The following is a 27,654-nucleotide window of genomic DNA, read 5'->3' as shown; positions in this document are numbered from 1 at the left end:
TAAGCCTTTAGATGAAAATCAAAGAGGCTTTAAATGATATGGCCCTAGAAAAGCCCAGCATTTCCATTTATTTTGCCAGTGCTGTGTCTTGTGTTCAACTGTAGTAAAGATACTGTATCAGGCTTCATTTATCCCTGGATGAGGGATTTTCCTGAATTCCCAGTTCTGAAATATTTTTGTCTCCCCTTGCCTAGAAGAATTCTGGGTTTGTCAGCTTTGGGCATGAAACACTGCTGTATGTGTAAAGGCCATTCTCAGATTATTATTGGAAGCGTGTTTTTTTTGGAACAGGAATTTATTTTTAAAATAGCGTGCATAGAAGTGATGATAGTTCAGTGAAAATCTATGTTCCTGTTTTCCTAATGGAGCTATTTACCATTCTGATGATGTTGGAATGTCAGTGTGAAAACAAGACTCATGTTTGAAGCTTGCAAAACAATGTGGGATCGCTGTATTTTTCTCTAGTCATTGGGAGAAAGGGTTGGAAACTCGGAAACCTAACCCTTCAATGTGTCATTTTCCTATCTTCCAGCCTGAATTTTCAGTGTCTGCTGTACACTGAGGTCATCGGAGGAAGCCGCCTGAAAATGGGAAGCCATTTGGGTTAGCTGGAAGAGGGATGCCTGTCAAGCAAGGGTTTTCAAGCCAGCATACTACCTACATCCAGAAATCTTTTACCTAGCCTCATTGCCTTTAAAAGCCTTATGCACTCTCCCACAAACTAGTTGCTCTCTCAGTCCAGCTGGGAGTAGGGTTCCAAAGAGTTAAACAGCACTGAAGAACTGTGTTTAGATGAATCTTGGTACTTTAATAACACAAAGAAATGGGCTGCCTTAATCAGAATATTCTCAGAGCTGCTTGCTTCCAGAGTGAGATAAGAGGTCCAGGGAATGACAGGGAGGAAGGAAGTGAGCAGATGCCTCAGTGTGCTTACGGATTCTGGCTAGCTGTAAAGAATCAAGTCACTGAAACGAAACTAATATAATCTGCTTCTTACTGACTAGTCATAGCAAACCCTCCTGACTTCTGCGCTAATTCCCTGTTCCTTTCTTGCAGGTATCTCCGCTCCTGGGAATGATAACAGGGACACTCATCTTGATATTTGTACCTGCTGCTAAAAGAGGACATGTTGAACAACTTGGGGGACAGCTGAAGGCTCGGACCTCGTGGCTAAGAGACATGAAAGCGCTGATTAGAAAGTAAGAGCACTCTAGTAAAAGGCGTGCCTTGCCTCTAACGCTTAATTGGAACATCCAATGGCCTGTACTTCTTAGAGCTGTGAGACTGGAAGGTCTCACACGCAGGGAGTTGCAGGAAGTTTAGTCTGTGGACCTAGGGAAAAAAATCACGGTTATGTTTTCATGAAGCATCGACTGTAGTGACAACGATAGATTCCAGTTTTTGCTCTAACCTTTCCAAGATTGGGATCTAAGAGAGCGTCTGCTTTGTTTGGCTCATACTTCAGACAAATCAAGGCTTTTGAAGTGTAGAAATTGCTGTGTTCCTGTACTAATTGTTGTGCCACTGTTGTTCAGACGCTTAGATCCTTTTTCTTCCTTGAAAGAGCTAATGTGCTGAGGGGAAAAAGAGAGTTAAATGCCAGAGCAATTTAAGAGGAGAAGATACACAAAAGCTTGCGCTACATGACAAGTTTAAATATATATATTTATACAGCCACATGTGACTGCATGCACGAGCACTGAATGTGCTTGGGTGCTTGTATATGTGCATAAAAGATCGCATGCTTGTGAGTGTTGAAGCAGCTGTACTTGCTTCCAGAAAACTCGCCTGTGAATATGCAAATACTTGCACTGGTGAATTCAGTCTTACATTGGAATTTTGATGGAAAACATGTGGTGTCCTTCATTTTTAGAGCTGCCAGCTAGAATGCCTTCCTGGTATTGTCATCCAGTCTCAAAGGACTATGAAAAGTGATGATGGTTAATATATCAATATTTATGTATTACTTATTTTGGTAGTTTATCCAAGTAGTAATCACATGGTGGCATAAATGGGGAGGGAGAAGTGAAACTAGTCATCCAGATAAACAGGTGATATTACAGTGAAAGCCCTGTGGTTCACACATGATGTCTTAGTGACTAAGTACTGAATGTCTTCTGAAACAGTCCCACAAAAAAATGGTCTCTCTGAAGGGTTAAGTACATTATTATCAGTGGAGCATCACTAATGAAGAAATATTCTGTGCTGCTTATTCTCTATTGCTTTGTACCTTGTCTTTTCTCTGCCCATTGGCAAAGGTGGTTTGTATGGGAGAATACTGTGTTGTCACCAAAGCACAGGCTGCTGTCCTGGGGCTCCTGCTTTTTCACTTTTTCCACTGAACCTTCCCTTGGTTTTGCCTCTTGCCGTCTCCACAGCCGCAGCTACGTGTTCTCATCGTTGGCCACCTCAGCTGTCTCCTTTGCCACAGGGGCGCTTGGCATGTGGATCCCTCTCTACCTTCACAGAGCACAGGTCGTGCAGAAGACAGCGGAGACCTGCAGCTCGCAGCCCTGCAGCACCAAAGATAGGTGAGCTTCATACTCCACTGCTTTAAAGAGGGGGATAAGGGGGTGAGGGCTGTACCAGAGGAAACAGGCAAGTCCCACAGAGTCAAGTTACTAGAATGTCTGTAATTTCCTCTAGGTCTTTGCAACAATGATAGGAAATGCTGGGATTGTAAACTAGGTTTTATTTCTCTTCTTCATTGCATGAAGTCAAACCAAGGCAGAAGCAATGACCTCAGCTCTGTCTTAGTTCCCAGGCCGTTAGTGCAGAAGTAGAAAAAATACTTTTGTCTTCGCCTTAGAGGATGTTTGGAGAGCTGAGAATCTGGTTTCTTAAGACCCATACTTACCTGTGATAGCAGCAGAATGAGCTGGCAGGTTGGGCAGCCACGGTGGTGGCTATAATTCAGAGGTGGCTGTAATTCAGAGGCTGGACTGGTTCCCCTAAAGGCTGCAGGGACTAACCCTGCAGGCTTTTGTTTCTGTGTGGGGAAGGACTTCAGTGTGTCAGCGTGTTTCATTGCTCCGTGTACTATTGTGTAGGCTGATCTTTGCTGAAGAATGGTGCAGATCTGGGACACTTTGGTCTGGAATGCTTGATGTTATACAGTGGTTGGGTTTTTCCAGTCCCAGTTATATAATGTCACGTGCAGCACATAAACTATGAAAAGTAATTCATTGTTCTGTGCTTTACGGTGATGGCACAAACCAGAAAATGCTAAAAAAGCATTTATCCAGGTGAATAAAAGATACAAAAAACTGCCTTTTGTCAGCTCTTTCGCTTTTTAGCTTGTGAGGGAAAAATGGTATTAGTAAAACCTTCTTGCTCTAGCTGACACAGTCTCATCTCAAGTAAACTACTTAGTAGTTTGAAGTACCATCAACTAGAGTGTCCAGCGGGCAGTCTCAGTCTGTTCTGCAAAAATGCAGCGAGCAGAAAATACAGCTGCAGTCTGACTGCCCATCTGCTGTTTACAAAGAGAAGTTTTCCACTCCTTGACGACACCTATATTTTGAGCTGCCCTGGAGCTGCTGTTAACGGAGTTGCCAAAAATTCTGTCTGTAATCCAAGTCCTGCACGTACAGTAGGGAGAATCCTTGACAGCTCCTGGCTCGTTAAATTTAAATTAACACATTTCAAATGTATAACCTAACAGCAAAAGAAGGCTTCTTTGAAGTCGTCTGAAGGGAGTTAGAAAGTCAAAGTATGTTGAAAGTCTCTGACATTTAAAATTTTGGTCGTTTCCTTTCCCTTAAGGTTCCTAGTGCCTGCTCTGTCCATGATTTCCCCTTATGTGATCGATGTACAGGTTATTACTTAGTTTTGTGCATACATAATTAGCTGTACAATGCACTTTATAGGAAGCTCAGTCCCACGCAAAGAAGCAGTGTGAGCCCTTTGCACCTCTTTGCATGTTGATCAATGCCTGTGAACAAGGCTGAATTTCATATGCTGTGTTTTTCTTAATCACAGGGGAAGAGTGCTAAAATCACAAGCACTCAGCAGGGAAGCTCATTTATTTTATTCTAAATTTGCAAAGCCAATGTGCTTTCCATTAGTCAGTTTGCCCTAATAATTTGTTCAAAGACCATGCCTATTTTTGGGATAAACTCAAACAAAACCCCTGTCTCTTTTTTTTTTCTTTTTCTTTTTCTTTTTTTTTTTTTAATAGCTTGATCTTCGGAGCAATCACGTGCTTTACTGGTTTCCTGGGTGTAATCACAGGGGCAGGGGCAACCAAATGGTGCCGGTTAAAAACCCAGCGAGCTGATCCTCTTGTCTGTGCTGTTGGCATGCTAGGATCAGCCATCTTCATCTGTCTGATCTTCGTCGCTGCCAAGAGCAGCATTGTGGGAGCCTATGTAAGTATAATCCTTTGCATATGCCAGTCTCACTCTTACTTTCTCTACCAAACTCCTTAGAAGACTGTGTGCATTGTTCCCTGCAGGAAGCCTGAGATGTTGGTCTCCTTTTTCCCCTTCTGACTGTCCTTCATTTTGCCCCTTGGCATTTTGGCACTATCTAGATGCGCCTGGAGGGAAAAGGGTATCTTGACTGCTTATCCCTGCCTACAAACTGTCATCAGAATTCAGAGCTGGAAATTTAGTGTGTGCACAGAAACCCACATTGCCCTGCCTTTGGGTTGGTCTATCTATACCTCTATCCATACCTTGATTGCTCTTGCCCAACGTTTGGAAAACTGGCCGCTTCCCTTGCAATAAGGTAGCTGCAGTGGTGGTACCAAATTATAATTACAATGTAATCTGCCTGCAGGCATGCTTTTGGCTACCTGTAAGTGCCATTAATTTCCATAACTAGGTAGCTTGCTGCAGACCAATATTAATTACCATGTAATTTCAATTTGTTGTTATCTGTATTACTGTAGCACCTGAAAGTTCTAGTCATAGCCCAGGAACCCACAATACTTGATGTTGCACAAGTGCAGATTGCAATATGGCCCCTCCCTGAGTGTTTATAATTGAAGTACATAAAAAGACATCAGCTAGATCCAGGCAAATAGACTGAAGGGAAAAGGAAAAACCTCAAATATAATAATCCAGCCTCAGGCTAGAGTCTTGTTTTCAGCAGTGAGTAGAAATCCAGTATATTGAAGAGGTCCCGGGTTCCCTTTCGGGGTAATAGCGAGAAACCTGGGACCTGGGAGAAGTTGTTGAATGCATGAGATGGTTGGGGTAGTGGGATAATTTCTGAAAGGCCACCCTTATCTTCCACACAGCAGTGCACACTCCACCCAGCAAGGAGAATTCATTTACAATTAACCAACCAACTAATCTATGTGGTTCCTTGTTTCTTTATATTTCTGGCACTAGCTGAGCCAGGGTTATTTTCTGGATATATATCTATATCCAGATATATATCTGCTATTGTTATGGGGGAATATGAGAAGAAAGAGTGAACATTTAAAAACGTTAAGACAGAACCAAGAATGCCTACTCTGGCTTTTTAGAAAGTGTCAGAAGGAGATTCAGTCCTCCGGTTTGTGGCATGGTCGAGAACTAACCTTTGATTCAGAAAAATGATCGCCTCAGACAACCTGTAAGAGTGTGTTACCGGTTGGCAAAGCATTGACCTCCTCTCATTATCAGCCATCCCCGAGTGAAGAGATCTGTCGCATCCCTGCACCTGCCATTCCCCTCCACCCCTCTGTGCAGCCAGACCTGTGATTTTCTCCTTTCTCAGACCTGATGACAGACGTGTTCATTCGGGGTGTTTAGTCTCTTTATGCAGAAGTGCCTGCCTTTCTAAGCTGGAAATACTGTTTCAAAAATTCTGCAACAAAAGGTGGTTATTGGTCTCATTTGAATTTTATTTTTTTTTAAATAGCCATATGACTATTTTGCATTGTGTGAATATATAAATATAGATGGTATTATTTAACCAAACTTAGAAACAATTTATTTTATTATGCATGAGCAGTAAATCTAATAAAGAGTCAATGATTTGCAAAGGAAGTTATATCTGCATGCGGAGGCGGGATGAGGAATATAAGCCTGTTTGCTGATGCTGTTGGGCCAAAGCACACATCTGTTGTGGGTAGCAGTGCCTCTCCAGAGCCCTAAATTTGCGCTCCCTCCTGCTGGGGACCTGATGCATGGGAAGCAGATTAAGAGTCCAGTTAATGTGCCGCCTGGGGAATCAGAGATCTGAACACTCTATAGATTCTGCATGTGACAGCAGGCAAGCTATTTAACTTTGTTTTGTCGCCGCAAAAATGAGAATTCGTAACTTACAAAGGGTCCGGGTAGCTTAGACCATTAACATTTGTAAATGACCTGGAGTTAGATGATCTGTGGCCAAGCCATCCACTACAAATTAATATAAACACACATGGCATATAAATAAATAAAAACAATGGCACACCTGTTACTGTTTAGTGTTACAGGTGCTAACCCAACTGAGAGAACAGGTCCGTGGTCTATGTTGGAGCTACCAGTGTCTCCTAACACAGGGTATTATCACAGTGGTGCTGTATGTCAGTTGTATTGACTTTTTCAAGGCAAGTTTCCAACACGAGCCCTTCTTTTTCCGTGCCATTCAATGCTACTGCAATCTTACAGATTTCCAGGGTGTTTACTTCCCTTGTATTTCACTAGGAGACCTGTCTTGCAAGGTTGCATGATGTAGCAGTTTTTCATTACTCTCTGTTTTAAGTCTCATTGGTTCAAAATGAAGATTGTCCTCTGACTCTGGACTGGGAACACCTAGATACAGTGCTAGGACAGCATGACAGACGGTGTTACCTTCCTTATCTCAAAATCCATGATAACAGCTTGTTCTGGAAAGAGTACAGTAAAATTTATGGGTTGGTTTTCTCATCTCTGATAGCTTCCTTGATAGCCATGTCCTGGCTTTCATCCTGAAACAGCATCCTTGAGTTCTGTATGACTGTGAAAGGCAAGAGCAGTGGTCTGGTCTGTTCCCCAGTATAGTGGTATTTGCAGACCTTCTGTACTCTGACTGTCCTTAGACTTCTGTCATTGATCACACCATGCTAAAATTGAAGAGTTACTGGGTTTGGACCCCTCATTGGCTCAGAGCCTTAAAGTTATCATTTCCAAGTGTTTAGATGTGTTCCCACAAGACTGTGTTCTCTTGCACTGAGCTGTGGTAGCCACCGGACCACCATCTCCCTCCCTGCTCTAGTTAACAGTCAGGAGTTTTTAATGTCAGCTGATACTGGTATCAGCTTAAATGAAGTGTTCAGCACTCCAGCAAGAATCAGCAGAGCCCTTGCTTCCTAATTTATTGGTTTGGGAGAGGGGGTTGGTTTGTTTTTTTAAAAGCCCTGCATACCCATTAGAATGATCACCTTGTCCCTTACAGGCTGTCAACTGTCTGCTCTCCTCCTCTCCTGAACATACATACTTTTTCTCCCCTGCTTAGTCCTGTCTTGCAGGTGGTTTTGATCCCTGAGGGCAGCTGCTATTCCAGTTCTGTAGCAGCCACTCCTACCTGGAGCAGGTAGGCAGTCTTCTTTTTTCGTACTAATCCAGTAAATTATTGGCAGTGGTAGAAATGGCTGGAAGGGTGGAATAAAACAGCATTCTATATCACTTAGCCGCCCAGGCACTTGTATTTCTATCTTTTACTGTCTTGCTTGGCTGTATAGTCCAATCAGTTCTGTCTGTTTCATTGCAGCATATAGATTTGTGTGTTGTATTCCAGCTCCTTAAAACAGCAATTTACAGATCTGTAGGTCCCACTTTTTCTGAAACACATACTCTTTGAAATGTTTGGTTTCAAACCTCTCTTTTGAAACCCATTAGCTGTATGGATCACTGTATCATACTATTCAGACATTTCAACTGCAGATTTTGCACTAGTTTAAATCTCCAAATGACTGGAGAGACGTGCTTTGCTTTGCCTTCCTTTTTACACTCTTCCAAGTTCCTGTTTTACTTCCATTTCAACATCAATTTCAATTCCTCAAAGAGATTTTATGGTCTTGCAGAAGCAAAAAAAATCTCAGGGTAAAATCTTGCCATAGAGCTTTTACAGCATCTCAGTCTCAGCTCCAGGGACTTTCTGTTGACATGGTGTTGGTGACTTACCTGCTTCTGAGGCACTGATACTGCCCTGCACAAATTCAAGGGTGCACGTGGGTGTCTTACCCACCGTTTTGGGGGGAAATACAGATAATGAAGATCTAGACAGATATGTACTTTGCAAACAGCCATGGAAGGAGTTCATAACCTGCTTAGATCTTGCTGTGAAAGCTGCTGGTGTGACCACTCTGAAACCTACTTTATTATTTTTGGGAATCAGAATTTGCTAACTGATCACATAAGCAGAAAGACTTGAGGGGGATGCAGCTTCTGTCAGCTCATCAGAGATGAGCAACTGGACAGCAAATCGAGGTGGTGAGATATTATACAACACAGCTGGATTCGGAAGAAGATATATCTGTAAAGCTGTAATCTCAGTGTAAAATGAGGCTTCAAAAAGTGTGTGAGGAGTCAAAACTGTGACCATTTCAGGAGCTATTGATCTCTTCTGGAGGCTGCCCTATTTGCAGTAAGCGTCCCTAGAGTCTCTCCCCAGCAAAAATGCCACATATCCTCATATGCCCTTTGCAGTGGATGAACTCATTTTTATAAATCCCCATTAGCAGCTGAAGGACGGACTTTTTTTTAATGTCAGTATCTTTTGTCCTACTTTTTGATCTTCCTCTTGTTCTTTTTTTCCTTTTACCAGTATCCACATATGAAATATGTGTTTTCATGGAAACATGTTGGGTGAAATACACATTCAACAGTTCAAACCTGGTGCATTCTGAAGTTTGTAGCATTTCAGTGATTTATGTATAGGACTTGTGCTGAATTCCTGCAGAAGGGGGCAAGCTTTACTTGCTGCGTGTAACGATTCGTATGTGTGGTACGTGTATGTAATTCGTGTTAGCTTAAGGCAAGCAGTTGCCTGTTTGCAATGCTGTATGAACAGGCAGGGCATGTCGATGCCTCATTCAGAAGTGTGATTACATCTTTCCCAAGCTTGATTTAATCTATCTAGCCACAGAACCCCAGCAACAGCAGCTGTGAAGCTGTCGTAGGACAGATTTCAGAGCAGGTCCTGAGAGCCCACCCAGGGCTCCGGGATGCTCTTGCTACACGACACGTGGCTTCAACTCCTGTCAGCCCCTGGATTCATCAGATCTGTGTTTCTTAGCTTGGCAGTTGTCATTTCCAGTGAGAGCCAAGTTCAAGGCAGGCAGACCAGTGGACAGTGGGAAAATGGGAAGAGGAGATTCCTAGCTGGCCAGCTGGGCCATAATGACTGGCTCAGACACCATCACAGAGGAAGCAGATCCAGTCACAAAAAGAGGGGATAGGGAGGGGGAACGTGTGGGAAACAAAGACAATTTTAGAAACAAATAGAGGAAGCTTTCTCTGTAGGTCAATGCGTAAGACTTGCTAAATAAAGCTAACTGTTCCTGGCAGGGACATGATGGTCAGAGGGGTTTCGGCAATCTCAACCGGTGTGTGGGAAAGATGGTTGCGGTGGTCACGTCATGCCATGGCTGCCGATCCTGTAGTTCCTTCTCCCCAGATTGCACATGTGCAAGCAAGGAGGACGGGGCAGTGGCCGTGGCTGTCAGCCCGTCAGAGCTCACAAGAACACCACAAAACGACATCCGTCTGCATGTTTTCTCGGCGCAAAGCATACGGTGCCTTTCTTGCTGGCTTTGTTTCGTTAATGAGTTGTAGCCTATTCAACATAACAAAAACTGAACATAAGGCAATTAAAAAGGGAATCTTCAATTACCAGAATCCCAGTCTCCATAGCTGTTATCCCCAACTACCAACAGGAATTCCAGCAGTAATGTTTTCTCTCTAGAGGCCACAAAAAGAAATGGGTTAGCTGAGCCAAAAGCAGCCTTTGGGGGGAGATATTAAAGGAGTTTTGCTTGCCTTCTTACTGGGGAGAAATGGGGGAGCTGATTTTTACAAGTCTGGTTGTTTAACTAGCATATGTGTTCTGCTCTTCATAATACACAAAGGAAGAGGGAAATGTGTGTGTGGAAGGTTCTCTGTCTTTTTTTCATCCTGTCGAACCTACCTTTCTTCACTAAATCGTTAACATACAGTATAAAAGCAAACGGTTCATGATTGAAATAAGAGTAAAAAGCTTTTTAGTGGAGGCAGTGTTCCTCCTGGAGCCGTGTCACCCTTGCTCCATCGGATTCAGTTTGGTGAACATGTAACGATAAGGCTGGGTTAAATTCGTTTCTCTTCTTGATCATTTCCAGTTCTTTAACTGCTATAACTGTTTGTAAAACCATTGAGTGAACTGCACCAGAGAACTGATTTGGGTTAAAAATAAGCAAAACAAGACCTTCCCCTACTTCCCCCCCGAAAAAATTCTTTGCCCCTTCTCAGTGTCCTGCTCTGAATCCCTGCTTGGCCCTGTTGCACCAGCGTGGCTGAGAAGGCAGTATGAGATGGGAGCGAGTGAGGAGGGAGTGCCAGAGGTGGAAAGGATATGTGGTGGCTGTTCATACCGCACCAGCACAAAAAGAAGCTCTCATCCCACTACATCCACAAGGTTTTTAATGTATCTTGCTGACCGTATCCACAGAGTCAAGAGTTGTATTTCACCGTAAGACACTGATGTTGCAAAACCCATACTCTAAGTCTGTCTTGACTGCACACAGATATTACCAGTGCGTAACGCTTGAGTTGGATAGTGCCTGGACCTATGTCCCCTTGAGAAAGGACAGCAATATGCTACTGGGGGAGGAAGGGATCTTGCACATAGTGGGTTGAGAACCTCGGCTGGCTTGCTACAGAGCTTAACACATAATTTAATTCCTAGTGATGAAAATTACTCTGTTTCAGGGAGTTGTGGCCGCCGTGCCTTTTCTAACTGGCTTTTTGGAACAGAATGATGTGAGCATGGAAGCCCAAGGATGTCTCTTCATGCTGGCTTCTCATGTTCATCTGTAATCAAATGTGTCAACCTTTTATTTAGCTGTTCTGTAGATCATAAACAGTTTACACTAACAAAGTTGCAGGCCAACCCTCTAGAGCTCTGATGAAAGTTTATAGTTCTCTAATATTCAGGATAAACTACAACAGTAACAAGGAGTGTATTGTGTACGTTTGAGACAAATAAGCAACAAAGGAAAGTTTGTGACAGGTTATTTTTCCTTTGAATGTCAAGTGAATAAATCTCCTTTTTGTGTGTTTTGTTACAACAGATTTGCATTTTTATCGGAGAAACTCTTCTGTTTTCAAACTGGGCTATCACAGCAGACATACTAATGGTGAGTGTACTATGGAACAGCATCTTTCTCTTCTGGTGGCCAGAGCAGTTTGACAGCTTGCAAGAACAACGTGACGTTCACAATTTCTTCCAAATGCCTAGCCCCTACTTTAGACTATTTATTTTTTTCACTTGTTGAAAAGGAAAGTGGCAGAGAGAGAGAAAGAAAAAAGATTTTTCTTGTCCTTTGTCCTGAGCACCAGGGAGACTAAGTGTCCAGAAAGGACACTATTGCTGAACTCAGATAGTTTCCCCAAATTTTAAGTATTTGCGCAAAACCCCACATGCAAAGAAATCAGCCAGTGTTTCCTAATAGTCAGCACATGAGTGGATTTTGTTATCAATAACTCAGCTTTGTTCTGCAATAGGAAATCCTTCCCTCCCTCCCTCTTCTGACCACAAAGGCAGCCATCTACCTCTCTCTTTGGCTTAACTCCAGCAAACCTACCATTCAACACATGCACAATAGAAAACCACCTCTGGGAGAGGAGAGAGGAAAAGAAAGTATAAAGAATTTTTGGACTATGTCCACTTTGTCCAAGAGGAAACTGTCAGGAACTTTTCACCTCATGTCCTTCATTTTCCATTCTTTCTCCACCATACAGCTTTTTAAGTCTTTCAAATCAGCAAGCTGACCTCAGCGTACATTTTCATGTGAAATAGTCTAGACGTTTGTTAGAGCACCTTGCCTGTTTTGTAGATGCTTCCATCGGAGACGTACAGAGCCTATCAAACATAATGTATGTTGAAATCCCATTGTTAAAGAGGTGTTGCTTATTGTATGAAAAAGAAAGAAACTAAAGGCACAGACCCATTACAGGACTTGCCCGAGGTCTTTTGGCAGCTTGTTGATAGAACTGAAAATATAATCAGTCTGGCATCAATAGAAAACTCCTCCCTTGACTTGTATTTGTTGCTTATGCAAACATCAACGAGAAAACAATCTGGCTCAGTATTCCTAGATGTAAAGATAATGGTGTTGATATATTGATTCAGCAAAGAACTTCAAGCTTCTGCTTAAGTTCTGTTTATGATTTAAGTTCGAAGTTGTGTTTATATTTTAAGGTAGCTCTGTAGTTGCTGTAACTTTCAATCTTTAACTCATTTGTGCGGAGAACGCTTTGGGAGGTGGGGTGGGGTGGTTAATTCCACTTCTCTCAGATGTGAGTAAAGCACAGAGAAACAAAGGTTATCAGTGTACTTCAACAGCATTAGATAGCTCTTAATTACCGAGGTTTGTTCCTCCTACCGGTTTAGCTTCAGTGCGATAGAGCTCTGCATGGGCTGAACGGGTGGTTGCTCTGTACCTGCCTGGGTTCTGCAGCTGGTGCCGAGTTCAATGCTGCTGTGGCCTTTCATGAAGTGGTATCTCAACACTTAGACAGATGTGCCACCTGCAGACAGTTGTGTTGAGGAAGAAATTGTGGTACGATATTTCTCGTTGCTCGTTACTGTCTCCTGCCAGAGCTTTCTGTTGCATCCTGCCTTTTTGGCTAGGATGTTCCCAGGAGACCTCCCAACTCTCAATCTGGTCAGAATTAGCTGATGGGTTTAAATAGCAGATCTTTCATGGCCTCACTAGCGTTGGATGAAGCAGGTAAGGGCTTGGCCACGGAGCACGCCTGCAGTCCTCCAGCAGTGACTCCCAAAGAGCAGCTGAGGTCCCCTCTGCTGCCCACATAGCACTGGAGGGAGGGTACCTGTTGGATGTGTTCAAGGTCCTCCAGAAACCCTGTGCCAGAGGGAGAGCCGAAACTTGACCTACCTTGTCTCAGGCTAACCCCAACAGACGTTTTTCAACCAACTACCCCGTTATATCAAGCGTACTAAATTAAAACATTGCCCTGTTTTAATTATTGAGATTTTTTGTGTCGATTTCAATGTGACTTCAGTATCCTGTAGCTTCGTCATAGCTTTTATAGCGTTTGCCACCTGTCTTACCAGCATGCTATAGTCAGCTACAGTTTGTAGGGATGCATTTGTGGTTGTTTATGTTGCTTTAGTGTAAAAGAACTCCGTAAGAAATTATTTGAAGTAATTAGAAATAATTTCTTGGTTCCAGTTTTCAAAACATGGGAAAGAAACTAAAACCGTGTTGAAAATTGGGGTTTGGTAATTGATGCCAGCTCTTGAGTTAGCCGTTCTCTTGTCTGTTTAGAAAAATGAACTATCATATATAATGCCCAGCTTCATGCATTATCAGCATGGGTAGACCTGTAAAAGTGCTATAAATAAACATCCACTTAGATCAATGCAAGCATGTAAACAGATGGTCTGGAGTGTGCTCGTGTTATGCAAGGGGTTTGGAAAGGATGTGTAGTCAGGCAATAGGTGAGAGCCAGGGCTATAACCGTGTTTGACAGGCAGCTTTGTCAGATGTCGTAGCCAGAGAAAGGTGTGGATATGGTGTAGTGAGATGCACTTCAGATGTTTGGCAAATTAATTTCTACTGATTATTATTTATTTGGTGTAATCGGAAGTATGCCTTTTCTTGCCTGAGGCTGCTAAGGAGTTTAAAAGCATTATTATCATATTAAGTTTACGCTGAATACGTAGCACTTTCATCATATACATAAATATTATCCTGTTTTCATGGATAAAAAGCTTGCCATAGTGGCTGAACACTGTTCCCACTGATCTCGTTATGCCAGAAATGAGGCTTTTTGGAGACTGCATCCCAAATGATGTATCATAGCTCTCCCAAGTTTTACAGATCTCATGACAGCTTAAGAACCCCATCGGGCAAGTTGGTAAGCATCTTCAGAGGCTTTGCAAGTTTAATTTCCTTGGCAAAACAAGGATGTTTGCTTATTATCGCCGCGTTTAATTGCTGGCTCTTCGTAGCTTTGTGCTTCCATTCATCTACTGTTCTTGCCAGTGTAACAGTCGGCGTGCCGTTCCTCAAATTGTCTGCAGTAAAAGGTGCTGAGTGCTAGGTTTGATAAACTGTCGGCACTGCAGAATGTACTGCACTGCCTGAGATTTTAAAAGGCTGATATTTGTTCCAAATGCAAATTTGTACAAAACAGGCCTTATTCTCCTGAGCACAACTCTCCATATCTCCTCCCAGGCACATGCTCAGATGGTGCTTAGGGAAGGGGGAGGATGTTTCTTATGGAGCATGCTAATTATGAAACAGATTTTATCAGCCATCTTTGCAAATTGGCCTCAAAATTACCAGCACCCCAAAGTAGCATTAAAACTGCCTTGTAACAGCAATAATGAATGAGCTTCAGTGCAGCAGGCAAGTGTGTAACATTCTGAGACATGCCGAGTGCTTGAGACTTTGTGGAGTTTGGTCCTAATAGTGGGATTTTTCCTCTATAGCATGTCTCAAAAATAAAGATGATGGACAGAGGCTTGGTGGCATTTCTGTGTAAGAGCCAGCAGGCAATTTAAAGGGCCTCAGCTATTGTGATAACAATCTCTGCAGGTCTTTGCTGAGAAAAGCCATCTTCCAGTTTATGCAAAGTCCTGACACCCATGCAAAAAAAAAATGCTCTGCATATTTTTTTTTCTTTTAAAACATTAGTTCTTTTTAAGTGGTCAGGAGCTGCCATGGAGGAGCTGCTTTAATGTCATGCTGTAGAGTCAAAGTCTTCCTTTAGGCTTGAAACAGGTATAGACTGGTCTTCAGCTGTGCTATAGGCATGGAGGAACGTCGCTTTTGTTCTGATTACCTTCCAGATAAATAAAACCCAATTATTTATGTAGTGTAAGATACTGTCCTTGTTTTACAGCCAAAGATAAATCGCACATCCAGCTCTCATTGTTGCTGCTCTCAGTGTGCCTCCATACATTGGTAAGCTGAGTGCTGTGGTTTAGATTTCAAAGCAGGGTGAGGAGTGCCCTGGAGGAAGGTAGACAGCCCACCTCAAAGCTTGGGCGCAGCTCTGACCAAGCTGGGAAGGATGGGCCATGGGGCATCTCAGCAGTTCCGTGGGCCGAGGGTTGCAGATGGATGTGTACTGCTCTCTGTTGAGCTGTAATTTGGAGACCAGGTCAGCCTCCTTTCACGTCGTTGAAAAGTATATTTTTTGGACAGCATCTGCCTAGTTTGAGGGAAGGGTCTCTCTCAGGCTGGTGTCTTCTGCGTCACAGCCTTTGCCTTTTCTGAACAGCAGTTACAACAGGGACACCTGGACTGTTTCCAGGCTGTCATGGCTAGCATGGGCTTAGCATGTGTCGTCTTTGCCTCTGGTGCTGAAAGAGGCCAGCATGCATTGTCCTGCAGAGTACTGTTTGGCCCAGAACGGACAGCAAAGTGTTTTGGAGAGTAGAGTTTTCTATCAAAGATCAGACATAACCACCAGAACTTACCTCTCTGGCGCGTGGCCTTTTACTGGGAGAAGGGTGATCTCTCCTTGGCTTTCCTGGTTGACTTATTTCAGACCGACTCATTCTGCTGGTTTCATTACAGGAAGGGGATGTCAGCAGTAAACCACGGCCTTTCTGAACCTCTATTTAAAGAGCAGAGGTTTGCCAAAGCTGCTTGGTCAGCCTCCCTGCCCATCCTCTGTGCTGCCTGCCTCTGAACCTGGAGTCAGAGATGAGCCAGGGCAATCCCACCGACATCCGCCTTGGCTGCTGTGGCTTTCCCACCTCCAGTTTCTGTGGGATGTTCAAACCAGGCCATGTATGGTTTGAATTTAGGCCTATTTTAGTATCAAAATGCCCATTTAGAGCTCTAATTTACTGCTGTCTTCCTAGAACAGTAGATGTTTCCTACCAACTGCTTCCTCTCCATCAGAATAAAATGCTTTTTAAGTAGGGATAGGGTGGAGTATTGTTTTGTGTTTTAGAGATGCTGGTTTAAGCTTTTTTTTTTTCCTTTCAAATATCTTTTTAGAGGAGGAGGAAAATTCTCACGTTCGTTTGCTTGCTACATCTAGGGGGGTTGGTTTTAGGCAGGAGAGATGTTTCTCACTTGAATTCCAGACTAAATTTACTGCGTTCTAGCACTTTATAGTGTCAAACCATAATCGATGGTTTCAACCATCAATAACTTTAGCTAGGCACACCGAAAACTTGCTGGGAGTTGTATTGCTACTCACAAAACTATATGTATGCATAATACAGATATACATGCAAACATGTCTAATATATGTGTGAGTGCGTATTCATGTGTATAAGTGTGTGTATATATATATGCACACACGCATACGATGCAGGTATCCTTCAGATTTCTTTCTCCAGTTAGTTCCACTTCACTGGCATTCCCTGAAAATATAAGTTTTTAACAAATTTGCCATTTTCTTTGTCATTTTGCCAAGAAAATTGATAGAATATAGAGCCGGGCAGGCTTTCTTCTGCAGATTTATTAACGTAAATTTATAGAAAGAAAAATATTTTAATCTTAAGTTTAAAATGCAGTGTTTCACGGGTATACAACTGTGGACTCTTGAATTATGTAGATTTTCACTTTATCTTCTCAGATGGCCTTTCTGAAACAGCTCTTGCAGAATGCTTCTCCATTGCACCTGTGCCAGCTGGGGCCAGGTGGGAAGTAGAACAATAACTCATCTATTATTTTTTTCTTTTTTTTCTGTCCAATTTATCCAGGTTGCACCCATTACCCTGCATCTTTGGGGAATGGTAATTAATTGTGTGGCTGTCCTACGGTTGCACAGTGTGACCTTCAGTACGTTTCTGTGTCTCTAATAAAGTCTAGACCTTATTTTCCTCTTGGGATTTCTGTGAGCCCTCAAGTCTGTTTTGAGCTCCTGGATGCAAAAGGAGGACAGTGACTAACATCTGCACTCAGGTGGCTGCTGTGGATCTAATCATCTTTTGCTCTCCTGTTGCACAACAGGAGTTTAACAGGGTACCCATTTAATAGGTGGCATCAAAGTGCATTAGCAGTGTGCATTTGCAGCTTTGTCAAACCAGTATTGAAAGAACTGGCAGGTCATTCTGAAAACACATGGTAAAACCCTAAGGAAAAGCATTTAATCCAATTTTACCCATCATTCATAATTGTCTCTGCTTGGACTGAGATGATTGTTCCAAAAAGGCATCAGTTCTTATCTAGTGTGGATTTTCTCAACGCTGTTTCTTTTCTTTCCCGTTTTTTATGACTAACCCTTTCCATGGCAGGCAGGGCAACTCCCCTTCCCTCAGATGAAGTGTTAAAGCACTGAAACCAGCGCTTCAGATCCTGTGCCCTGAGATACGTATGTCACTGTTGAGCAATGAGCCCTCCCTTACCTCAGTCAGCTAAGGTAGATTGATCTCTCTGTGTCTTTAGCTGGGGATATGCCAGTCCTGAAATGTCACATTTCATTAATAAATGACTTCAGGAAAGGAATGCAAGAACAAGTTCGGTCCGGGAAGGCATGTCATCTGAAGAAAGGCCAAAGGCAGCTCGTCAGAGAGAAAGTGGATCATACTCTACAAACAGCTGAACAAGAGAGTTGTTTCTGGCAGGGTAGATTGCTTTTCAGAGCAACAGAAAAAGGCAGAGCAAGACTCAGTGCTTAGAGATGGAAACAAAGCTCACTTGGATTTAGAGACCTATTGAATTCTTCATTATGTACAGCCCTTAAATCAAGAGAGGATCAATTTATAAACCGGGACACGTGGACTTGATGGAGATGTCCTTAGCCAGCTTCTTTCACAAGTTTTATGCAGGAGACAATTATTTTTTTCTGCTCCTAAATGTGTGTTGTAAAATTAAGGTCATTCCACAGGACAGGGGTTTGCTCTTTTTCCTTTTTTAATCTTTCATCCTCTTCCATGGTTAGGGCTCTTGTTTTCTGTGAGTTCTGGCTCCTTAATGGGGAAGTAATTTGTGTTTCCACTGATCCTGTGTAGTCAGACTGGTTCTGCACAACCTTGTTGAGGGTGTCATGTCCTGTTAGAGTGGAGACCAAACTACAGTGTCTTTGCTATGGAAAATTTTTCCAAATGTGTCTATGTCACTATTCACAAGCGGAATCACAATTTTTGGAGAAAAATATAGAGTGGCTAGAGATGGAGTGGGAGGGGAGGATGTGTGACCTTTCATACTGATGTCAGTTGCTTATGGGTTAGGAAACAAAATCATATCTTTATTATGGAAATAACACAATATCCCAGGTAACAGCAGAGTCCTTGTTTGGAAGGCTGGTGGGGCTGAGCCAGTTCTGTGTTGCAGGCAGCCTTGAACTTTGCTCTCCCCATCAGCCAAGCGATGTACAGGCTGAGGAGCAATAGCAAAGTGTCTCGTGGGTAAAGCTGGGAGTCAAACTCATGCATTCAGTGCTGCTGAGAGGAGTGCAGACCAGCAAGAGCTTCCTTCCCTCAACACCTGCCCTCAGGAGTACTAGAAAGCCAGGAGGGGTGGCTGAGCATCCCAGTTTGAGCCACCCATGGACTGGACAGTGGCTGTCTGCCACCAGTATTGGGGGGAGCATGTTTACTTTGTCCTGACCTGGGTATAAAGTGGGCAGTACAAGACAGTTGGACAGGTTCTTCAGTTTCCTTATATTTTTTTTTTCTTTTTCCCCTTCCTCTTTGCAGTACGTGGTCATTCCAACACGCCGTGCAACCGCAGTGGCCTTGCAGAGTTTCACTTCACACCTCCTGGGAGATGCTGGCAGTCCTTATCTGATTGGATTTGTAAGTGCACACAGCAGGTTTTGGCAGGGTTGCTGTGCCCATGTTTGTTTTTGTTTACTAACTGCTTATCTAAAATGCCGAGTTACACCATGCTAGGGAAGGAAAGCCTGTATTTATCAGCAGAATGGGAGGCAGTGCAGCGCAGTGCAGCGTTTTACGTGCGTATGTTATCGGTGGGCCACAATTCAAACCTGGAAGGACTGCTTGGGCATGAGGAGCGAGCTTGTAAATCTTTTTAGCCTAGGGCATTCGTAAAACTTAAGACAGCTCTGTAAAGGGAGAGTGGTTGCTTCTGTGGTGTGGATGTAGGTCCATTAGAAATTAAATTGGAACAGAGTCACGTGTATGTGTGTTTAACTCTTAATCTGGTCTCATAAACCAAATATCTGTCTATGGGCAGCAACATGCAGGTGTTCTGACCTGCTGATCTGTTGAACCTGTTTTGTATGATCAGAAACAACGGTGTAAAATCTGTGACAGGATGGGTGTGTATGTTTTGGGATTTTTAGTAGTATTCCTTTTTGATGTGTATGCTTTGGATTTGTATTAGTAGTAGTCCTTTCTGTTACTGCTGCAGTTGTTTGTTGGCCTTGGTCTGACCAGAGATCTCCCTTGTTATGCCACCACTATCCTAGTGCAGAGCGAAACAAAAGACCCTGCTCCAAAAGCTGGTGATCAGAGAACATTCATGGTTGAAAATGTAAGCCCTGAGAAATTTAATGAGGAAAAGAAATCTAGATATACCAGGGTAATTTCTTTCTCTTGGATCCTTCTGTGGAGTTTGATGTGTTGCGTTTTGGAGAACGCAGACGATCATTTATATGAGGTAGTAGCTTCCACGTGAAGCCCTCGGCGGTGCTGCTCATGTGTTGAAGGCGCTGTGGTTTTCCAGTGATGTAACTGGGATCTTCACTAGTTCCGTCACCTGAGAGACAGAACTTTGATGTGCTCTTCCAGCTCGCTGCTGCTGTGTGACACAGCTGCTTCTGGGTGCTGTGGAGTGGAATTTTTTGGTTTTTAAACTGTCATTTCTCATCTGTTCATCCCATAGACACTGGTGTGTGTATCTATAGGTATTTACGTATATATATTTAATTTTGTGTGTATGTATTTAAATGCATATCAATAATTCCTCTTGAATGGCAGCTCCCCAAAATTATGTAGTTGCTCTGTAGCCCTCTGAAGCATACATGAAGAGACAGATACAGATAAGGCTGAACGGATCAAAGAAACAAGAAATGTCACAAGAGAATAAATATGTACACTTCGGCTTACTGTTTATTTATTTCAATGTTCTGGGCACCCAGAGAGAAATTATTTTATTTTAGAAATTATTTGAAAGTGGCAAGAACAAAGGAATCGCTGGAAGAGACTGCCTTGTGCAGGGCGGGCAGCATGGGGAATGTCAAGAGGAGAATGGAATAAGCAGGCCAGCGTGCCGTGAAGGCAGGCGGCTGCGATGAGAGGCAGCGTCTGAGATGCAGGCGAAGCCGTCTCAGGTGACTCTGCTGCATGTTCATTCTTTTTCTTATGTAAGAGGGATGTCCCGGAGGAATGGCAAGGACCCTAAGTGATGGCAATTAATCTTGAAAGTTGCCTAGGGCTCTTTAGTGTCACAGATTAAAAAAAAAAAAAAAAAGGACTTTGGTTGTAGGAAATAATGTGCTGTGCCCTTCTGGTATTCAGAGATGAAGCAAGTTGTGAGTTACTTAAGGATGCCTGCCTGAAATATGCTTAACCCCAGTTTAACAGCTGCCTTAGGCTTTCTTTAGACTGGGAAATATTAATTATAATTTTGAATTACTCTTTTCTAATGCTGTACTTGTTGGGCAGTTCTCATTTGGGAGGAGACTGCTCAAGTACAAGGTTCTGTGGCAGGAGAGCAGGAGTGGAGCACTCATGTCACGGAAGCCACCAGCATCCATTTCTGTAGCCTCTGGCCTGGCTTACGCTACAGTGACTGAAAGGTCAACTGCAGCTTTCACATAACACAGAAAAAGAAATCCTATTTAAAGTGAAAGGCCAAACAGCCAACTTCTCCACCAGAGCTAAGAGAAGCAATCATCTCCATCGTTAAAAACTGCAGGTGATTGTCATTGGAATCGTCCAGCTGCGGTGCAGGATGGAGACCTTCACGCAGGATTGCAACCTCGCTTGGGCAGGTTACAAAAGTGGCTTGGATTATGGTGAGGATTTTCAAGGCAGTCTGTTCAGGGAAATCTGGGAACCCAATTCCCATAGCGCTTCTGGGAATCCCCAGCCTGAGGATGGCAAATCACGCTGCTGTTACTCCCGAGTTACTACAAAGCGGACCAAGAGCAGGGTGTAGGTCTTGAAAGAGGGAAGCAGAAGGCTGGATAAATCAAATGAACTGCAGTAACAGGCGCGCTCAGAATCGGTGAAACTCTGCCTCCGGATCGCTCAGGGTTCATCTGAGATCCTGAAGATCAGCCATTTCTTCTGACTGCTTACAAAATCCTCCTGCAGCTCCCTCACTAAATGAGCAGTGTTTTGATCAAATATGGCTGGAATCTTACATAGTTCTGATGAGTTCATAGTGAGATTCCCTCTAGCAATGCTCCTAATAAAGAATCAGATACCCATGTCCTTGTAGGACCGAGCTGTCACAGGCAACTGTCAGCCTTTGCTGGATACCAATAAACGTAATACTGGTCTTACAATCCTCACGTGGCACATAGAAGGTACTGGAGAGCTGTAGCCTCAGGAGTGCAGTTGCTCCCTTGCTCTGTGGTGTGCCATAAGCGAAGGTCAGACAGATTTTTCTGTAATCTCCCCCACTTTCAAATCTCACAATGCAAGTGCTTCCAGTCACCCAAAGCACCAAATATGTTAGTGTTTAAAAGCTAGGTTGAAGGAGGCAGGTGTGTATTGTTATTTTTCACATCTCTTTAAATATCGGTAACTTTTATTGGGGGAAAAAAGCTTAAGACTGACTTACAAAGAAGTTATGCAAATGCAGGTTTAGGGTGGCAGCTGTAATTTGCATCGTGTTTTACTACCTGCCAAGGACTGAGATCAATTACTATAAGTCAGTGCTGTCTATTCATTCACAAATAAAAACAGGCATCGTTGCAATATTTCAGTAGCTGAGGCAGTTTTTATTCCTAGGTAACAATAACTTTATCAGGACCTTTGTGATAACCTGCAGAGTTTAAATAATTCCTGTTTAACAACTTGGAGTGTAACTCTGTGCTTTATTCTTGAGGTAGTCAGTGAGAAATTTCACCTGTGCAGTGCGTTACACCTCTTTTTTAGTAGTGCTTTTCCATTTTTGAAAGGTCCCATTACGCAGACACGGTTGCTGAAGCACAGAAAAGTTAAGAGCAATACCCCAAATCCCACCACTCCTGTTGAGTATCAGATAAAGGTCTTCTAACTGCCTCTCCTGTGCCCTCATACCTAGGCAGCATTTCAGACTTGGAAGAGCTTAGTGGAGGTGGCAGCAGAATGGAAAATACAGTTAACTCTTCTCAGGCTGCATCATAGCTCCAGCTCTTTGTATCATTAATTCTGGTTACATCTTTGTTGCCCTGTAAAATTAAGTAATTGTAAGAAGTGCCGGTGATTCTGTGTTTATCTGTGCACATGCATGCGTGAACCTGCCTTCCCTACTCAGGGTTTACGTTATTCCTTCACACAAACAGCCGTCTCCCTCCATTCACGGACATACTCTTGCTTCAGGAGAAACGAATACACACAAGTCATTTTTTTTTCTTTTGAGGCTTGCCTTAGTACTTTTTCTTTCCTTCCTCCAAGTCTGTCACTTGCTTCCTATCTGAGCACAGCAGCGCTTTCCTCTTCCCTCCTTGCCTTGCTTCTAGTGCTGGTTGTGATGAGAAATGGGCACTGACCGCAGCCTTTGCTCTCTCTCTCTGTGCCAGGGGAATTGCTGTTGTGGGCACACGCTGTCCTTGCGTCTAATTCCTGTTACTTTCCTGCTTTATTAAATACTTCCTCATCTGTCAGGTCTAGGGATTGAAACCTGTCTGTATCTGCTTGCCACCTGGCAACAGCAACATGTGAAGCTCATGTTTTGAAGGGCCAGAGATCAGCTCTCCTCCACCAGCACCTTTTGAGAGGCTAAAAGCTCCTCCCTGTACTCTGCTGGTAGGGGTCCCACCTGTCCTGACCTCCTTGGCTGCTGCTGCTGCTTCAGCTTTACCCAAAGGACACAACCTGCAGCCACGCCGGCCGAGCAGCATCAGGACAGTGCGCCGTGGTCTGGCAGCTGGGCGGTGTGAGAGAGGGCGTCCCGGATCGTGCATCCATGTGCCGAGGGCCGTGCTGAAGCTCTCCCCATCTCTCCATCTCCAGTAACACAAAGGGCAGCCTTCCCCGAGCTGCTGGGGCTCTGACAGCTGCCCCTCGGCAGCTGAACACCGTGCCGGTTGCGGTGCCCAGGCATGCTGGCTCACCCCCGCCATCACCAGCGTCGGAACAGGGTCTTCCCTTTGACAGTCTCCGCTCGAAAATGAGGTCTCGGTGGGAGCGACCTTGTCATTAATTGTAAGCAAATCTGAGCTGTTCTGTTTTGAAGGGGGGTTGTGCCATTCCTAGTAGGACCTGGAAAGATTTTAAGAATAAGCCTGTCGCTTGTCACCCTTCACTTCTCTCCCTTCCCCACCTTCCTTATGTGACCAGGTTGATAAACTAGATCTCATCAGCTACTTAAACAGCAAGAACGCTAATGACCTTCCTTTAGCAAGCAGTTAGCAGAACAGTGTTAATTATCTCTGGTGCAGAGTATCAGGGAAGGCAGATCAGCATTTGATGAGGGGCAGCTCAAGAGAAACCGTAGTAAATGCAGCAATTAAGATACTTCTTTAATGAAAGTTGTAACTGGAGGTGTAGCTTTCACAGCCTTGTCCCGGTTGGAGACAGCCTTTTTGTTGATTTGGTTTCCAAGGTGTTTACTCATCCAAGTAAATACATCTGTATAGGAGGTAGTTCTATATGTAAAGACTTGCCTGTCTGAGGAAGCGGAATTCATGTGTTACAGTTGAAAATTTGTATTTTGTGGTTTTAAATGCTATGGCTACTTCAGAGTAAATCTGTGCTTGTGCTTACTCTGGAATAACACTTTTTCCAGTTTAGTTTGCTAGACCAGAACGGGCCACAAATCCGCTGCCGTCTGACTTAGAAGCAGGGCAGTGGAATAAAGCGGATCGTTGCGACGCGGTGCTGCAGTCTGGGTGTTTTGTCCCTGTCTGACCTGTGCAGACGTTCCTCAGATGTGGCCTGTTACGTGCTCGCTGGTGATGACAGTGTCCCTTCTGCCAAAGCAGGGTGTGAGATGAACTGGAGTTCAAAATGGCAAGCACATCCTGTAACAAAAACATGCAAATTGTTCTCCTAGCATCACTCTCTGTTTCACGGACTATCAGGAGATATTCCACTGCTGTTGTGGGATTAAGGATGGAACAGAGGTCTCTGTCTTGTTGCCTTTTGCAGTATGTTACATGTTCTAACATTTATAGTATATGTAAGAGTGTATAGGCAGCGTCTTCCATCACCTGATGGAGATGAAATGTGATACACAGTTAATTTTTTAATTGTTCTTTCTTTACCAAGTGCCAGCTGGTAAAGATATCAGCTTGACTGATGTGCTGTAGCCCTGACAGTATCACTCCTGCTGTAGAATTTCCCCTGCCATCATGCTTGCAGATGACCCAGGTTGTGGTGAGTAAAACAGGACTCACCCTTGGAGTCCAACATCTGATGTACATGTGTCAGGGAAATACTGTGAGGAAGGGAGCCCCCGGCCCCTCATCCTTATTAATGGTTTCTTCAAGCAGTAACTTCAAGTTGAGGATTTCTCTGGTCCTGGCTGAGCTGAGTAAGTAAAAGCCTTTTCCATAGTGCATGGAAAGGCCAATCTTTGACGTGGCTGTCAGCTGCAAAAAAAGGGGAGAATTAAGCACCTGGAGACCAATCCACGTAGGATTTATCTCCTCATTGCAATGAACTAACAAGCTTCCAATTTCTGATGACTCAGCAACAGACAAGATTTAAATCTGCCCTAAAAAACCAAATTACTTCCCATACATAAAATGCTCTTTGCCAAGGGTTCCCAGCCTGTTCTGGTTTTTTGCCAGAGCTGCTGTGCACCTGTTACTTCCTGTGACTTTGATTAGAACTGCAGGTTCTCAGTATTTTTGATAAATGGACGTTTAAAGTATGTAAAGTATCTCATTAAGGAAAGGCCAGAAATCCAGGGCTGATTGTTGTTTCACTCAAGTATTTCAAGCTCTGTCCCATCTGCTCTGTCACTCGTGGGCACTAAAAACCTCATTAAATCAGTGGCTTCTTTCTCTGAGCTGCTGAGGACCCTGCACACTCCCAGTACAGACACAGAGTTTTCCTGTGCTGAGCACCTTTGTCCAGCTTCTGCAGCATGGGGGAATGACCTCCTCCTGGAATATTCTGCCAGGGAAGGGGCCTGTGCTGCAAGGGGAGGTGGGAGACAGGGATGCTGCTAAAGGGTGTGCTCCCAAACAGTGGTCCTGTGCCACAGACCTGATTTCTACATGTAAGTGGGCACCCCCATTCCTACATGTTTAAGGACCTCTGCCCTGTCATGTGAGCTGTGTTCCTCGATTCCACGTTCCCCATGGACAGGAGAAAGCCCAGCGTTAACTTAGAAAATCTGTGGCAGACCAGACCTGGAGAGAAATGGAGTTTACAACATGAAGAAAATAGACTTTCAACCCTCTCCAGGGCAAATGTTGTCTGGAGGCAAATGTTGCTTTAGCACCAAGAGATGTACAAAGTCCATTTCCTACCATTTCAAGCAGAACCCTTGATTCTTTAAATTTAGCGCCGCCTTTCCAAGCAAGCAGCGCTTATTTAATGCAGCTCGGTAATCCTGGGAGAGGGTACAAGGGCATGAACAGGTGAGCCTGCCACAGGGAAGCAGGGCAGGAATCCTTGCTGTGAGTATTGCTGGGGCAAACTCGGGTACCACGCACTGATGCAGGGTATTGGTGTTGCCACCAGCTGAGTATTACATTAGTTCACGATCCCAAAAGGACACAGTTGAGATTAAAAGGATGTTTCGCTTCTTTTCTCCTCCAGCATCCAAACATGCAGAGGTTAAAATTGAAATAACTTTTAGACTATAATTGCTTTTACCTTTCTGCAGTTTTCTGAACAAATATTGTAAAATAACCAGGTTCACTTCCTCTTCTCATAATGTGTTTCTCATGCCATTTAGCACAGTATAAATGCTTGTGCTCAGGCCCAGTAACTTGTTTACTTTTACTTTATAAAATCCCTTATTTTAGGTTTCTAGTCCTCATTTGCATTTGTATTAGATTTTTAAAAACAAGCAAAGAAACCTTTCACATGAATCTCTGAATTCAGAGCGGGTGAACCCCAAACCGTTGTGGTGATGCTGTGGGGTTACAGGGAGTGGGAGAACCTGGCTTGCATCAAATTGGTAATCGTGAAAGTCAGGTATTTGTGCCAGATACTGCAGTGGAAATAGCCTTTTATGTAGCAAGATTTGTGCCCAAGAGGCAACGTCAGAAATTTAGAAAAATCAAGCAATTGCAAAGGAATTGAGATGTTGACTTGGCAATGAGACCGGGTAGATGAAATGATGATTTCAAAGATGTTGTTACCGTTACATTGGCTAATTAGTAAATCAGTTTAGCTGCCTAAGCTGTTCAGGAGGGACAGGAACACAAAAGCAAGCTGTCTTGCTAGAGCTTCAGCCCACCTGAGCTTTTATTTCCTCAATAGCCTGTCCAGTGTTCCAAAACCCACAGCACATGCTTCCCAAGAAAGGTAATGGAGCTTCCCTCTTTTCCTTCGTTGTCTTCTGCACTCAGATTGAGACACTGTCGGAGATTTGGGGGTTTTGGATCATGCCTGCTGCAGCTATACAGTTAGTTCTCCAGAAAATGGGCATTTGCTCTAGGTGGACTCCATCCAGTTGGCTGCCACCAGCTGAATACATGCCATTTGTATTTGGCTGTAAAAATGCCACCAGTATATTTAGCAAAGTCATTCTTCTTGGTCTGAGATCTATGTTCCACGGTGAGGGAAAAGAAGACGTGAACTTTCGTAGTTAGGGTGTTACCAAAGACCTTTGATTAGACTGCAAAGCAGCAGCAGGGCTTCCTTACCGATTTTCCACCCCCACGTTTTGGGCAAAGGCTTTGACGATTTTTGCCACCTACCAATTGGCAGGACAAAGAAAGGAATCCCACGCACGACTCCACGCTGAAGAACTGGCACTGACTGTGCATGCAGTCCCCACTTTCTGTTACTCATGACAGAGAGAAGACACCAAATATATCACTAGCTTGGATCCTGCCAGATCACAGTTAGACAACTCGGGGTGCTGCCATTGCAAGGAGCCTGGAAACCCCCGAAATTGGCAATCCAGAGCAGACCATTTGGCAAACCGTATGTCGTTCTTGGAGTCTAAGTCTGTAATTATGTCCTGTGTCCTTTTGAGAGGAGATGCCAAAGTTCCAGTCTTAGCAGGTGACTTGTAACCGAGTGGAACAAAACAACAGGGACTAGTGACTGTTAACAGCAAAACATACATGGGCCCTGATAATGTTCTGGAGTTGGGAGATGCAGGCATGGGCGAGAGGATTGTATAAAACCCAGATGAGAAAGCCCAGCTGGCTTGGTAGGAAAAGTTGTATCTTGGATGGGAGGCAGCACTGCTTTTTCTAAAATACGCACTTACAGGTTAAGTTTGGTTAAAAATGGAATAGGTAGCAGATT

The 27,654-nt window shown here is 43.7% G+C and overlaps 1 protein-coding gene across 4 annotated transcripts in view; it reads left to right on the top strand.

Moving 5' to 3' along the window:
- SPNS2 (sphingolipid transporter 2) overlaps positions 1-27,654 on the top strand; it is a 141,266-nt gene that overhangs the window by 89,550 nt on the left and 24,062 nt on the right. For 3 of the 4 annotated variants that reach the window (XM_040613699.1, XM_040613673.1, XM_040613689.1), the window contains exons 6-10: positions 1,057-1,199; positions 2,379-2,531; positions 4,181-4,370; positions 11,228-11,293; positions 18,793-18,891. In XM_040613699.1, the coding sequence (XP_040469633.1) occupies positions 1,057-1,199; positions 2,379-2,531; positions 4,181-4,370; positions 11,228-11,293; positions 18,793-18,891 (651 nt within the window). The remainder of the gene's footprint in view (positions 1-1,056; positions 1,200-2,378; positions 2,532-4,180; positions 4,371-11,227; positions 11,294-18,792; positions 18,892-27,654) is intronic. The other variant, XM_040613680.1, reaches the window with a different exon arrangement.

This window comes from Falco naumanni, chromosome 1, assembly GCF_017639655.2.
Source record: "Falco naumanni isolate bFalNau1 chromosome 1, bFalNau1.pat, whole genome shotgun sequence".
NCBI classification, from domain to species: domain Eukaryota; kingdom Metazoa; phylum Chordata; class Aves; order Falconiformes; family Falconidae; genus Falco; species Falco naumanni.
The sequence above is the reverse complement of the archived record's forward strand: the minus strand, read 5'-3'. Positions and strand labels throughout refer to the sequence as shown.